Source organism: Cynara cardunculus, assembly GCF_001531365.2.
Source record: "Cynara cardunculus var. scolymus isolate 2C chromosome LG 13, CcrdV1, whole genome shotgun sequence".
Lineage (NCBI taxonomy): Eukaryota > Viridiplantae > Streptophyta > Magnoliopsida > Asterales > Asteraceae > Cynara > Cynara cardunculus.
In genome coordinates, this window is record NC_037540.1 from 16,823,386 (window position 1) to 16,836,775 (window position 13,390).

The following is a 13,390-nucleotide window of genomic DNA, read 5'->3' on the forward strand; positions in this document are numbered from 1 at the left end:
TTTTTTTTTTTTTTGCCAAACAGTCTTGACCTCTTACCGATTAAGAGGTTGGCTCTTAATGTCACCATTAAGAGCCAAACAAACAGCCCCTACCCCTCTCATTTTCATTTTAGTCTCAGCACACAAACCCTTTTGTATATAAAGCTCACTCAGATATGGTTGTCCTCATGGGTAGGTTTGTCGGTTCTGACATTCCATTGAGGTATTTCTGATAAGCACTCAGTCCCTCCTAAAATTTAGCATTATGTACAATTGATCACAAACAGTTGATCAAAAATATTATTGCAGATAAGCACAATGATCAGATAAAAATTGATCAAGAAATTTGGCTTTTAAGCACAATCAATAAAGAAATGATGCCACAACGATCAGATTATTCGGTATGCGAGAGAAATGAATTAAGATCTGTAAGAACGAGTTTACAGATTCTGATTAAAAAAATATGAATTGTATTATCAATCAAGGAAAAAAAATATCAGAAAATCAACTTTTGAATACAAACGAGCGCATTATCACCGAAAATGATATTATTATAAGAGACGTGATAATAACAGTTAGAAGAATAGCTGAAACAGGTATTGGAGTTATGTTCGATGAGAAATTACACAAGTAAAATCTTAGGAAATACCTGTTCAGAAAATGTACTCGTTTTTAAAAAAAATTATTCACTTCCCGAAAACATTTATTGAACTTCTAGAGACTCCCCCTACAAAGTAGATATAGAAATGATTCAATTCAGCTCAAAAAATTTAAAAAAAATAAGAAAACATGTTTAGCACGGGTCCTAAACTGTGTGTTTAGAAACCACACTCGGTAAAGCACGGATCTTGAACTGTGTTGTTCAGAAGCCTTTGTTTGGAACATATTACAACTCCCCCTGCATTAGTGTATCACTTATATGATATTCTGATCAGCACAAAATTGACACACCTGCAAAATCAGATCAAATAGATTTTGGTACCGAAATGAATTTGGGTCCTATTTTGTTAGTATCAGGCTGGGGTATATTGTAACTTCCAAACCATCTATTTCTATTAGATATCTTCTTTTTAGCACTTTGAACAGGATGATCAGATACAAAATATGATCCATACCAACTATTATAATCATACATGTTCTTACTTTTCCAGTTCTTCTAATCTCTGTTGTCTGTACTCCATATGTTGTATGTTTTCTTGTTCACAAAATCTGTTGATTTGCATGTGGAGCACATGATTCTTCTCTTGCTAAGATGAATCAAATCAGTAGTAGATCTTACAAAACAAGAAAGATGATTAGTAACAACATGAGTACATGATGAAACAGATTCAGATTTATTAACCCAAATGCTTTTAATCTTTAGAAGAATTATTGGGTGATCCGATAACATACCCTTGATAATACTGATTAGAAGAACAAGAATAGTTCTTAGAAACAGTTGATTTAGGGTTGCTTGAATAACTATTCGATTTGGAACAGTCATAGAAGCTAGTTTTACACTGAGAAGGAGAACCAATTGAGCTTTGAGCACAAGAAAAGTCTTTGACTTTCTGTAAAAGCTGGTCTATTTCAACAGTAATCAAACTTATTTTTAAGTTTTGTTCTCATTTTCAGCTCAGTTTCAAGGTATGTCTTCAGATCAGACAATTTCTTTGAAGTATCCAGGAGTTTACCTTCTAACTCCTTCTGAAGCATTTCAAACTTCTTTTTCTGATTTATTTACTCTCTAATCTCTTCATCTGAGCTGCTTTTCTCATTCTCAGAAACGATGTCAAGCCACTTTTTCTTTTCAGCAAGTTCTTTAGCAATAGCTGTATGTTTCTTTGTAGTATTTCTCTTCTCAAGAGCAAATTGCTTCTTTTCTTTATCTAAAGCCTTCTACTTTAGAGCAATGTTGTCAGACAATTTCTGAGTTTGGCTCTGACACTCTTCTATGATGTCTTTCTTTTCTTTATCATTCTTGGCACGTTCCAAGATGATCAGCTGCTCAAAATCCGAGATTTGCTTTAACAGCATTTTTGCGTTCAGCTCAAGAGATTTTATCTTATTCTCATAAGATAAGCGTTCAACATCAAACTTTTTCTCTCTTTCAGAAACTCTTTTCTTCTCCTTTTCAAATTCATTCCTTAGCTCATATAAATCACTCTCAGATTTATTGAGTTTTGTTGTTAAGTTCTCACTCTCTGGATTAACTTTCTCAGAAGAATTCTTCACTTTTTGCAAATCTTGAAGTTTTTTGAATAACTTCTTATTAGCATCAATCCAAGTCTTCAACTCTTCTTCACATTTTTTCCTTACTTTGTCTAAAGTACTCTCAAATTCGCAAGTCTTATCAGATAAAACCTTTTCAGAATTTTCTCTCAAGGTTTTATTTTCACTTTGTAGCTCCTTGATAAATTCTTTATCAGCAAAATTTTTATCGAACATATTAAAATATTTTTCTTTATAGTTCTCTACTCTCTTTTCCAATTCAGCAATCCTCTCTCTCAATTCTTTATCCTCTCTCTCAAAGGAAACTGCCATTTTCAAATAGATTGATTTAGGATCAAATGCGTTGAAATCAACTAAAAGAAATCAAAGACAATTAAGCTAAAAAACAAAAAACACAAAAACTGTTGAGAATTCAGAGAATCGACGAAAAACTGTCAAAAATCAGTAAAAACAGTCAAAACTGTTGAAAACAGTTAAAAACAATCAAAGACAGTTAAGACTGATTAAAACAGTTTATGCGACGCAGAACAGTCAAAAATTTCTCAAACAGTTAAAACACAGACCAAAACAGATAAACAAAAGACCAAAAATTAAAATCTAACCAAAAAATTAAACCCAAGAAAATACAAGCCCAAAACAATTTTCCAAGACCAAATCAACATAAGCGATTACAATAATAGAACTGATGATACAATACAATACAATATAGCTTTTGAGGTTTTGATCTTTGTGTTCCTTGGTTCTGATAATGGATTCAATACCAGTAGCCAACAATGCATATATGACAGCACCAATGAAAAACTCTTCGCTTTTATGAACTTTAATCAATCTTAAATCTCTCTTCACTGTATGCTTAGACTTGACCAAATTTTCCTGCACAAAGAACTTCCTGCAGCTTGATCACTCCACAACAGGTTTACTAATCTTCAATCAGCACAACCTGTGAAGCAACACCATCAACAAACATTCCTAAGACAACAAAAGCAGCAGCAATTGATGTTCCTATTGCTTACTAGTAGCAAGTACAATCATCACAGGCGCAACAAACAGCAGACTCAGTCACAGTTGACAAATTAATGGAGTTGCTGGAGAATAGCATATCTAATGAAGAAAAGCTAAGAATCACAGTTGGTGAGCTCCATGTCATTAGTAAAATTTGCCTGAGCAAAACCAAGAGCATTATACAAAGATCTTGTTGCAGCAAGCCTCATGTCATTGCTAGCCTCACTGGAATTCATACCTTGAACTACCGCTGTAAATATTTTATTCACCTGATCTTGTTCTACAGCATCTGGAGAAACTTCTTCACACAAATACCCAAGAGTTTCTAAAGTGGCTTGCTTCACATGAACAGGGACTTGGTGAATATTTGATAGAAGTGAACCAATGAGCTCAGGCCACTGTTTTTGTGGCAACATCATACCAGCAACCTTAGCTATTACTTGTGATGCCGTTGACCGTGCCTACTGGATAGGAGATGCAAGTGTCTGCAACAGGGAAATCCTAAGATAAATGCACAAAGGCCTGGACAGACCTTTTCTAATTTTGCATGGCAACCTTGCTCAAGAATAGGAGTTCAGTTCACTTGATCTACAACATGTCAAGCGATTTATGGCAAACCTGCTTACAGAATCAAACGACCTACATAACCACGCGATTTCTGTCAAACTTGTCTACTATATTGAGCGACTTATGATAATTCGCTTAACCTGATGCAGAAACAATCAAGGCTTTAATCGATCACTATGCCAAGCAGTTTATTGAAATCCGATCACAGCACCTATCGATTTAAAGAAGTCCGGTCACTGAATCTTTTATCGATTTACCAAACAATTTAATAGAAATCAGGTTACACTCGAACCAGGAAACCACAATATCAACTGAGATTGATAGCTACACTTCAACCCAATATTGACCAACTCAAAACTCGAACAATTTATGCAAATTACAACAACAGATGCTCAAGACTCGAAACAGAAAATATTAAGGGTCTGAGCGATTAAAAAAACCGGTCAAGAAACAATCCTAAATCGATCAAGATGTGAAACTATGAATCATGCGATTTTGAATAAATAGGTCAATGAAACCAACGAATTAGGAAAAGCTTTGAGCGATTTCGAGAAATCCGGACAGGGAATGAACGATTTAGTGAATACCTGAGCGATTTACACAAATCGGATAAAGCTGCTGCCCGATTTAGGAGATATCGGACAAAATGAACAAGATGAACAGTGAATTGAGCGACTTAGAACAATGACTGCAATCGATTTATGAATTCAATCAAACACTTTGAGCGATTTAAAGCAAGCTGTTAGACGATTTATGAAGTCCGGTCACCAAGTCAAGTAGTCCGGTCGCAACCTGAGATATGCCAGGCGATGAAGAAGAACTCCGATCAAGCCTTGTACGACTTGCAACCTAAATCGTTCACAGCCTGGGCGATTTACGACTTACCCGCTCACAACTGATGTAGCAAACGATTTAAAGATATCCTGGTAAGACGAGCGATTTACACAATCGGGTTCCAAATCTTTGTGCGATGAAGAGTAGAAATCGATGGAGATACCTGCGATTTAGAAAAATATAACAGGATGGGTTAAGCAGCGATTTAGAAGAGGGCTTTGAGAGGTTGGACTTTTGATCTACAAAAAATTTCTAAACCGGATGGGCCTAATCCGGTTGGGCCGGTCAAAAACACAAAATAACAAAATTTTAATACTAAAAAGGATCAAAAATATTGTTTTTAAAAAAAATTCAAGAACACAAAAAAAAAAAAAAATTATAACTATAAATTTTAACAAATCTTAAAAATCAATGATCAAAACACAAAAAACTTGTGAATAACAATGATTCACTATTCAAAACCGCACATTTTGATCATATTTTTAACATCAAAACACAAATATTTGAAAAATTTTTGGATCAAACTCTTAAAAAATGAAGAACTCAAGATGAACACAAATAAAAACACAGAAAAATAAATTCAAAAAATTCTTCAAATTCGATGATTTCTTCCGTTGATTTCTTGCACAATCTGCTATGATACCAAATGTAGAGTCCCTATGATCAATCTTCAGTTAAATCTCTTAAGAATTCATGACAATCTTCATAAAATGTTCAAGAACATGAAGAACAAGTAGAAAGAGAAAGTCAAATCTTCAAGGATGATCAAACTCTTATTTACGTAATCTAATTTACAATTAAGCTCCTACTCCAAAGTTACAAAGGAATTATCCTTTATATAGGATCAAACATCTAGGCAAAATCAAAGTCAAACTATATAAGAAAAGTCAAACACTATGACTTTTATATAATTATAGACAATATTTATCTTTCAAGACGAATACAATTTAACACTGAATTTCAGTCATAACATAGAGTATGGTAGTTTGCAAAAAGAGAAAATGGGAAAGACAGTCCAAGACTTTCTGAAAATTCCAAGGGTTTTTCTGGTGGTAAGGAAGTTGATTCTCGAAAATAGGCTAAATAGTGTCCTAAGTGTCAATACGAACATATGAGAGCATGTAACCTCAATTACGTGGAATGCTACAAATGTGGAAAGGTGGGTCATTCGATTAGGGATTGTTTTATATAAGGAGTGGTTTGCTTTAAGTGTAAGGAGCCGATGTATATCAGGAAAGAATGTCGAAAGCTGAGAAATGGTGGGAAAGGAACTGGTAGTGGTAGACTAGAAAGAAAAGAGAATCCGTCAAATGCCCAAGGTTGAGCATTTTGATGACTTTTTGCCATGACTCCAAAATCTTAAAGCATGATCTTATTGCCACGTCACATTTCATGTTATTCATCATCTTAGTCTGAATATAAAATAGACAAACAACCTCTAAGTTGGATTTGATCGCAACAAAATTGAACATGTCCAACCTATTTGTCTCGAAAGACTGATTTCTTGTAGTCACAATTTTACCGAAATTAGTCTAGACATAGCCTAGGACACCCTTCCAAAAGAACCAACAACAAAATCTTTGAAAAGTTAAAAGAAGTTGGAGGACTGTTTCTGTAATTCCATCAAAAACCAAAATGGAGACAACCAATGATATGAAAATATAAAACGCAAGCAGAGCACGACGAGCGGGACCCGCCTCTCGACCTCTCACATTTTTCCCATCTTCCCCCTTTCTCTTTCACGTAACGCGGCTACAGCTCTGTTTTCCCATCTTCCCCTCTCTTTCCTCTTCCAACCCCATGGGAGACACCTGTATTTCTTGATTCACCACCATCTATAAGACACAGGAAAGAGAGCGCAGGTGATGCTGAGATCGATTGGCTGGGAAACAAGAAGATATTAGAGAGTTAAGCGGTCGTTTTTGCGTCTCAAAAAACTAGTGGACTTGTAGGTGTTGCGGGTTTTATGGGGAGTGGGACATTCGTGGATGGGGTTCTTCGTTGGTTTCACCATCACAATCGTCGTTCTTCTTCTGTTACTACCGCTAGTAATCCTGATGGCTTTGTGAATCTTGATTCTGAATCGAAATCATTACCTTCTTCATCATCATCATCATCTACGACCCATCTCACCATCGTCGAAGACTTTGATCTTTCTGCACTCAAGGTCATCAGAGTTCCGAAACGCATCAGTTTTCCACCTGCTTTCACCTCCTCTGTCCACATGGATCATAACAGAAAGGTTTCTTTTTTGATCTGTTACTTCCTCCAGATCTTCTGTTTTGGATCTTTATGATGAGTTTTGCTATGATAATAGGTTATTTTATAACTGATTCGTATCTTTTAGATCAAATTACTTGACGCTGATAGATTTATATTGACCTTTGTGGTTCAAAAAGTCATTTTTCTGATTGCTAATTCATGCTATGTTTTCTCTGGTTCTTTTGAAAGATACCAAGTTACATGAAGTATACCATCGGACATTTTAAGAAAGTGAATAAATTCATATCAATTGTTAATTTGTAGGATGGTTCATTTCATTTGGTCCCATAAGCAATGAACCTTCTTTTTCTTTTTTGCTTTTGTTGGCCGTTTGTGGGTTAAGTAGTGGGGACCCCACAGTGCAGTGATTCACACATGTTACAACTAGAGTAATGTCATTTATTTGCTTTCTTTTGCTGATGATACTGATGTATGTTGCATACCCTTATTTGTGTTTCTGTGGCTGTTTAGCCATCACAACTTGCTTCAACCCCACCCATTGAAGTACAAAGTTTTGCTGTTTTGGCCATCATCTGCCAGATGTATCTTATGTATCACTAAAGGTGGAACAAAATCAGGCTGAATGTGGTAGGTTACATGATCCTATGTGGTGTTTTTTTGAAGATTTGACTTTGGAGGAAGTTATTATGCGATTTTCTTTGAGGTTCATACTTGTTTACTTTTGCTGATGCTGTTTCATGTGAGTCAGTATGGAATCATGCTTTCTTTGTTTAGCTACATTGAAGAAAGCAGCACTTGTTTACCATAATGTCATTCTTTTTTGATATGTATAGTTCAGCACTTCAGCTCTCTATTAGCCTTATATAACTAGTTGGGATTTCTTCTGAACCATCTTTATGATCTGTCTTCTCTTTTTCCTGGGAAGGCTGCTTAGTTCTGTAGTTTGTTTTTCCTTTTTGCGTCTCCTATCGTTCTTTAGTTATTAATTATCTTTTCAATCTATGATTGCATTTCTTTAAAAGAGGATCTATGAGCAATTTAGCATAATCAATTGCTTGCTTTTTGTTGTTCTCTACTCAGCTTGAAACAGAATTCTTCACAGAGTACGGAGAAGCCAGTAGGTACCAAGTTCAAGAAGTTATTGGCAAAGGCAGCTATGGTGTTGTGGGTTCCGCAGTTGATACTCACACTGGAGAGAAGGTTGCAATTAAAAAGATCAATGATGTTTTTGAGCATGTCTCTGATGCCACCAGGATTCTTAGAGAAATCAAGCTCCTTCGCTTACTCAAGCATCCTGATATTGTAGAAATTAAGCATATTATGCTTCCTCCTTCCAGAAGAGAGTTTAAGGATATTTATGTAGTTTTTGAATTAATGGAATCTGACCTTCACCAAGTTATTAAGGCAAATGATGATCTGACCCCTGAACATTATCAGTTTTTCTTGTACCAGCTTCTTCGTGGGCTAAAATATATTCACACAGGTAGGTTTTTTCTGGTGATATCAAATGTTATTGTGTTTTGTATTCGCATTTCTCATTATGATTACTTATTTATTGACCTTTTGCAGCCAATGTGTTTCATCGAGATTTAAAACCCAAAAACATTCTTGCTAATGCTGATTGTAAATTGAAGATTTGTGATTTTGGGCTTGCTCGGGTATCATTTAATGATGCCCCATCAGCTATTTTCTGGACGGTATGCTAAATTTGTTGTGTACTCTGACCAACTTCTTTCTTCTGTTGCACATAGATTTGAAACCATTGTTTCTACTTATTTCATACCTTGAATTATTGCAGGATTATGTTGCAACTCGATGGTACCGTGCTCCTGAACTCTGTGGCTCCTTTTTCTCTAAAGTATGATGCTTTTCCTTGGGTCTTCCTTCTGTGTATGGCCATGTACTTCCTTCATCTCATGAAAATTGCAAAACAGACGTCCCTGAAAACTGCCACTTTTTGGTTCTGAAAATTACTAAGGGGGCGTTTGGTTTGATGGATTGGTTTTGAGTGATTTGGATTCCGTAGAAGGACGTGGATTTGGAAGGATTTGAAATCGTTGGTGTGTTTGGTTTGTAGGATTTGGAATGGATTTTTGAAATCCATTCTTTATATTAAAAAAGAATAATAGATAATTATGAAAATAATTAAATCACCTTTTTATTAATTGATTATTACAAACAAATGTTTTTACATGATTTAAAGCATCATTACATACAATCCTATGAATTCCCGTGAAATACCAACCATTCCCAGGGATTTCAAGATCCTATGTTTGTGGGATTTCAAATCCTGGAAATCCTTCAAATCAAACACGAGACTAAAATGGAATTCAATTCCAAATTCTTCCAAATCCAATCCAATCCAATCCTGCAAACCAAACGGGACCTAAGGGTCCGTTTGGTTTTCAGGAATGGAATGCAATTGGGGAGATTTGGATTTCAAGTCCATTTTGATCCCATGTTTGGTATGCATGATTGTCTGGATTTGGAATCCTAGGATTCTGTGGAAATCCCTCAAACATAGGATTTTGAAATCCCTCGGGGGTGGTTGGGATTTCACGGGATTTTGTAGGATTTGTATATAATAATGTTTTAAATTATGTTAAAAACATTTATTTTCCAATAATTCATTAATAAAAAGGTAACTTAATTATTTCTATGATTTGGCTTTACAAATTATTTATAAAAAATGGAATCTCATTCCATTCCAAATCCATCAAACCAAGCACACTAAAGATTCCAAATCCTCCCACGAAATCCAAATCCATCAAACCAAATGCCCCCTAAGGCTTCGAGGGGGGTTATTTACAAGAGTAGCTTTATGACAATTTTTTTTTGAAATGCATAACCTATTGATAGATTTTTGAACGCCTCCTCCTAACACAAGAATGCCTCAAAATCTATGAGAAGGTCATAATTTAAAAAAATATCTGTCAGAAGGTTATTCTTCTATAGAACCCGTGTCTTCTTCCTTAGAAGATTGTGAGCCTGCCGCCATTGTTTACATGGTAACTAGTTGGTGACTAGTGAAGATGTATTGCTTATTGGAAGAATCACATCTAAACCTATCTATGCATTCAATATCCATGGTAGGATAAATTTGAATTTAATTAATGGTGAATTCTAAGACATGATGTTGTGATGCTAGTAAACATCTTTGCTCAAAATCAACTTTAAGTGTGGTAGGTGGCTCCATTCCCATTATATAGTCACCTCTCTTGACAATACAACAAAAGATTATTATTCAGGGTTATAATTTCTACATATAAATTGAAATCAGTCACCATTCAGTAGATCATGATTAGAATTGCAGGATGGTCATGGAAGTGTGTGTTAACTGTTTAACAGATGGATTGCAAATTTGCATTTAAATTACTAAGACATCCTCTATTGCAGTATACTCCTGCCATTGACATTTGGAGCATTGGATGCATATTCGCAGAGATGCTTACCGGGAGACCATTATTTCCTGGAAAGAATGTGGTGCATCAGTTGGATCTCATGACTGATTTGCTTGGTACTCCTTCCTCTGATTCTATTTCGAGGGTGGGTTTTTAGCTCTTTCGTTTCTTATTTGTCCATTGTCAATCATCAAATCATTCTTTTAATGCAAATGCTGATAAACATGCAGATTCGCAATGAAAAAGCAAAAAGGTATCTTAGTAGTATGCGCAAGAAACCGCCTGTTCCTTTTACACACAAATTTCCTAATGTAGATCCTTTGGCCCTTCGCCTGCTGGAACGTCTGCTTTCATTTGATCCAAAAGATCGGCCATCAGCTGAAGATGTATGGATTTTATTTGACTTTATGATTTACATTGATTTTGAGATGGTGATGATACCCTTTCTTCCTTTTGCAGGCGCTAGCAGATCCTTACTTTCAAGGCTTGGCCAATGTGGAGCGAGAACCTACAACTCATCCTATATCAAAGCTTGAGTTCGAGTTTGAGAGAAGAAAATTGGCAAAAGATGATGTTAGAGAATTGATCTATCGAGAGGTTTGGATGTCCCTCTATTGTGCTTGCTGTTTTCCATGAAACTGCAGCTTTCGACTGACACTTGCTTTAAACTAAATCTTTTACCATTAGCAAATTTAAATAGGTTTTGGTTAAAAGCAAACCTGAAAAAGGATAGTTTTGCAACTTTCAGAAGGAAGGAGAAATTAGTTTTCTGCATGATTGTACTTTCTTATCTACAATTGTTTTTTTCTTTATATCAGATTTTAGAGTATCATCCTCAGATGCTTCAGGAATATTTACGCAGTGGAGAACAAACTAGCTTCATGTACCCGAGGTTAGATGCTTTCTGCACTCTTTATTTTTTCAAGTCTGTCTGAAAACGTTAATTTTCTGATGTCCTTTCTTTTTTAATGTACGATAGTGGTGTTGATCGTTTTAAGCGACAATTTGCACATCTTGAGGAGCATTATGGTAAAGGCGAGAAAAGTTCTACTCCTCCGCTGCAACGGCAGCACGCATCACTGCCTAGGCGAGTTGTTATATGCTCAAGAAATTTAATTTACATTTTTTTTTCTTGTTATTGGAGTTTAACATGTTTGGTGTTTTCCAGGGAAAGAGTTCCTGCACCCAAGGCAGAAACCTCTGATGCTCAAGAAAATGATTATGAAAAGCGGACTGTTGCTATGACGCTTGAGAGCCCTCGGGAAGGATCAGAAAACGCAGCTGCACAAAATGGACCAAGTAGCGCCCGTAGCTTGTTAAAGAGTGCAAGCATCAGTGCCTCTAAATGTATAGGTGGCACAGGAACCAGGGATCCAGAGGTAACTTTTATCTATAACTTTGATTTACTGGGTGCAGTCACTGAAAAGGACAACCTCCCAAGGGCCTGTGAGAGTAGTCGTTTTACACAACGTTTCCCTTAAAGCGGCTGTTTGATGTTTGGGCCATAAATGACTAAACTTTACCAGCTGTTGGAAGCTTGTTATTTGCTAGTAAGGCCATGTTTGCTAGCAGCTTAATGGGACTCGTAGCTTCTTTGATCAGCTTCTTTGGTAGTGGCAAGTGGCTGGCTTATTTAGTAAGCTTCTAAGGGGTAGCTTTATGCAGAAAGCCAAAACACGCTTCTTTCATATATGAAAAACTCTTCCAAACAAAAATTTCCCCAATCTACCTAGACAGATTAATCCACACAGACAACTTTAACTATATGAAACTTAATATAAAACCAACCAAATTGCCCCTAAGGCTTATAATATGATATCCTAACTTTGATTAAGGCATATTTTGGCAAAGTAGGCATCTGGTAGCTGGAAAGGTAACCTAGCCTTTAAACTAGTCATTAAAACTAAAACTCATAAACTAATGACATTATAAAATCATCAAAAAATGATTTTTGATCATACATGTAAAATATAGAGTATAATTGGAAGAATCTTGTTTTTGAAATAAAACCCTCTGACCTTGGTGAAACGCTACTTAAAATAGCTTTTAAGAAAACTAAGCTGCTAAAGTTTTTTGGGTTGTTTGAATGTAGTCTAAAAAACATGCTAGTCTTACGGAACTAAAACAAACGGAGTTGAAGGTTAGCGGTTCTGTTTGGGGTGATAGAAAAATAATCTTGAATATGAAATTTTAAATGTTGCAGGAAGAAGTGCAACTAGAGGAGGTTGATGGGTTAACACAAAAAGTTGCAGCTCTAAAAGCGTGAGCAACTGTGGAGTGGTATGTTGATTTGTTGTAGAAAAGATAGAGCTATAGACAATGAAGTTATTTTTTGGTAAGTCTAGACGAGGGGATCGATTTATTGTATACATACTTGAAAGAATGCAAAATTTCTCAGCTTTTGGACTTGTGGCTGCAAGAAATTAGACCTGATAAATTCAGTGGTCTCAATTGTTGTGTACGTTTGGGATCGAACTCGGGACAGACGTGATGCTTTATTTCTAGCGGTTTCCAATGGAGATTCCCAAAGACTTTTACCTAGTTTATGAATCTTATATTTTATGTCTGGAGTGAATTACACCTGTGGTTTGTTCAGAATGTTTTTTATTGATGTACATTGAACGTTTAGTGGTTTGCATTTCGTTACGAGCTAGGCCCCCCTTTCCTAATGGAGTTGACTCTAATTCGCCAACTCATGGGAATTTGTTCTTTTTATCCTTGTCTTTTTGTTCTTTTGTCATTTCATTACGAGCTAGGCCCTGCTCTGATCTCTTGTGAAGATTCGGGTTTTGGGTTTTATTTGTTTTGGGCCCTCCTATATTGAAGCAAAAGAATTACGGACAAAGCTACCAAAATGACTGGTTTTTGCTAATTGTTTAGCCAAATTAGAGTGTGTGACTATTGTGTTTTTTGTAGGGTTTTTTTTGTATGTGTATCTATACACTTTGTATGTGTATGTGTGTGTGCGCGTGTTCATGTGCGCGCATGCGCGTGTACGTGGGTGAGGCAGAAAGTGGAGGCTAGATATGGTCGCAGGTAATGGGAAGGGTAGGGCTTGGTGGAGATAGGGTGGGGGGTGCTCGGGGTTAGGGAGTAGGAGGTCCATTTTTAACGTTTTTTTTTTGTGTGTATATATATATATATATATATATATATATATATATATATATATA

General features: G+C 35.9%; 1 protein-coding gene across 1 annotated transcript; it reads left to right on the forward strand.

The window, feature by feature from the left end:
* The first annotated feature begins 6,299 nt into the window (after nt 1–6,299).
* On the forward strand, nt 6,300–12,854 carry LOC112524225 (mitogen-activated protein kinase 9-like). The gene is made up of 11 exons (XM_025133959.1): nt 6,300–6,835; nt 7,897–8,299; nt 8,386–8,513; nt 8,615–8,674; nt 10,213–10,362; nt 10,448–10,603; nt 10,677–10,814; nt 11,036–11,109; nt 11,197–11,304; nt 11,386–11,596; nt 12,421–12,854. Exons 1-11 carry the CDS (start codon nt 6,560–6,562, stop codon nt 12,481–12,483), a joined length of 1,767 nt encoding a protein of 588 aa, XP_024989727.1. The 5' UTR covers nt 6,300–6,559; the 3' UTR covers nt 12,484–12,854.
* Nucleotides 12,855–13,390: the final 536 nt, after the last annotated feature.

Excerpts from the sequence above, each read along its gene's own strand:
- LOC112524225 (XM_025133959.1), top strand. The coding sequence starts at position 6,560 with ATGGGGAGTGGGACATTCGTGGATGGGGTTCTTCGTTGGTTTCACCAT. Across the intron at positions 10,363-10,447 it reads CCTCTGATTCTATTTCGAGG|ATTCGCAATGAAAAAGCAAA; the intron begins GTGGGTTTTTAG and ends ATAAACATGCAG. Across the intron at positions 10,815-11,035 it reads GAGAATTGATCTATCGAGAG|ATTTTAGAGTATCATCCTCA; the intron begins GTTTGGATGTCC and ends TCTTTATATCAG.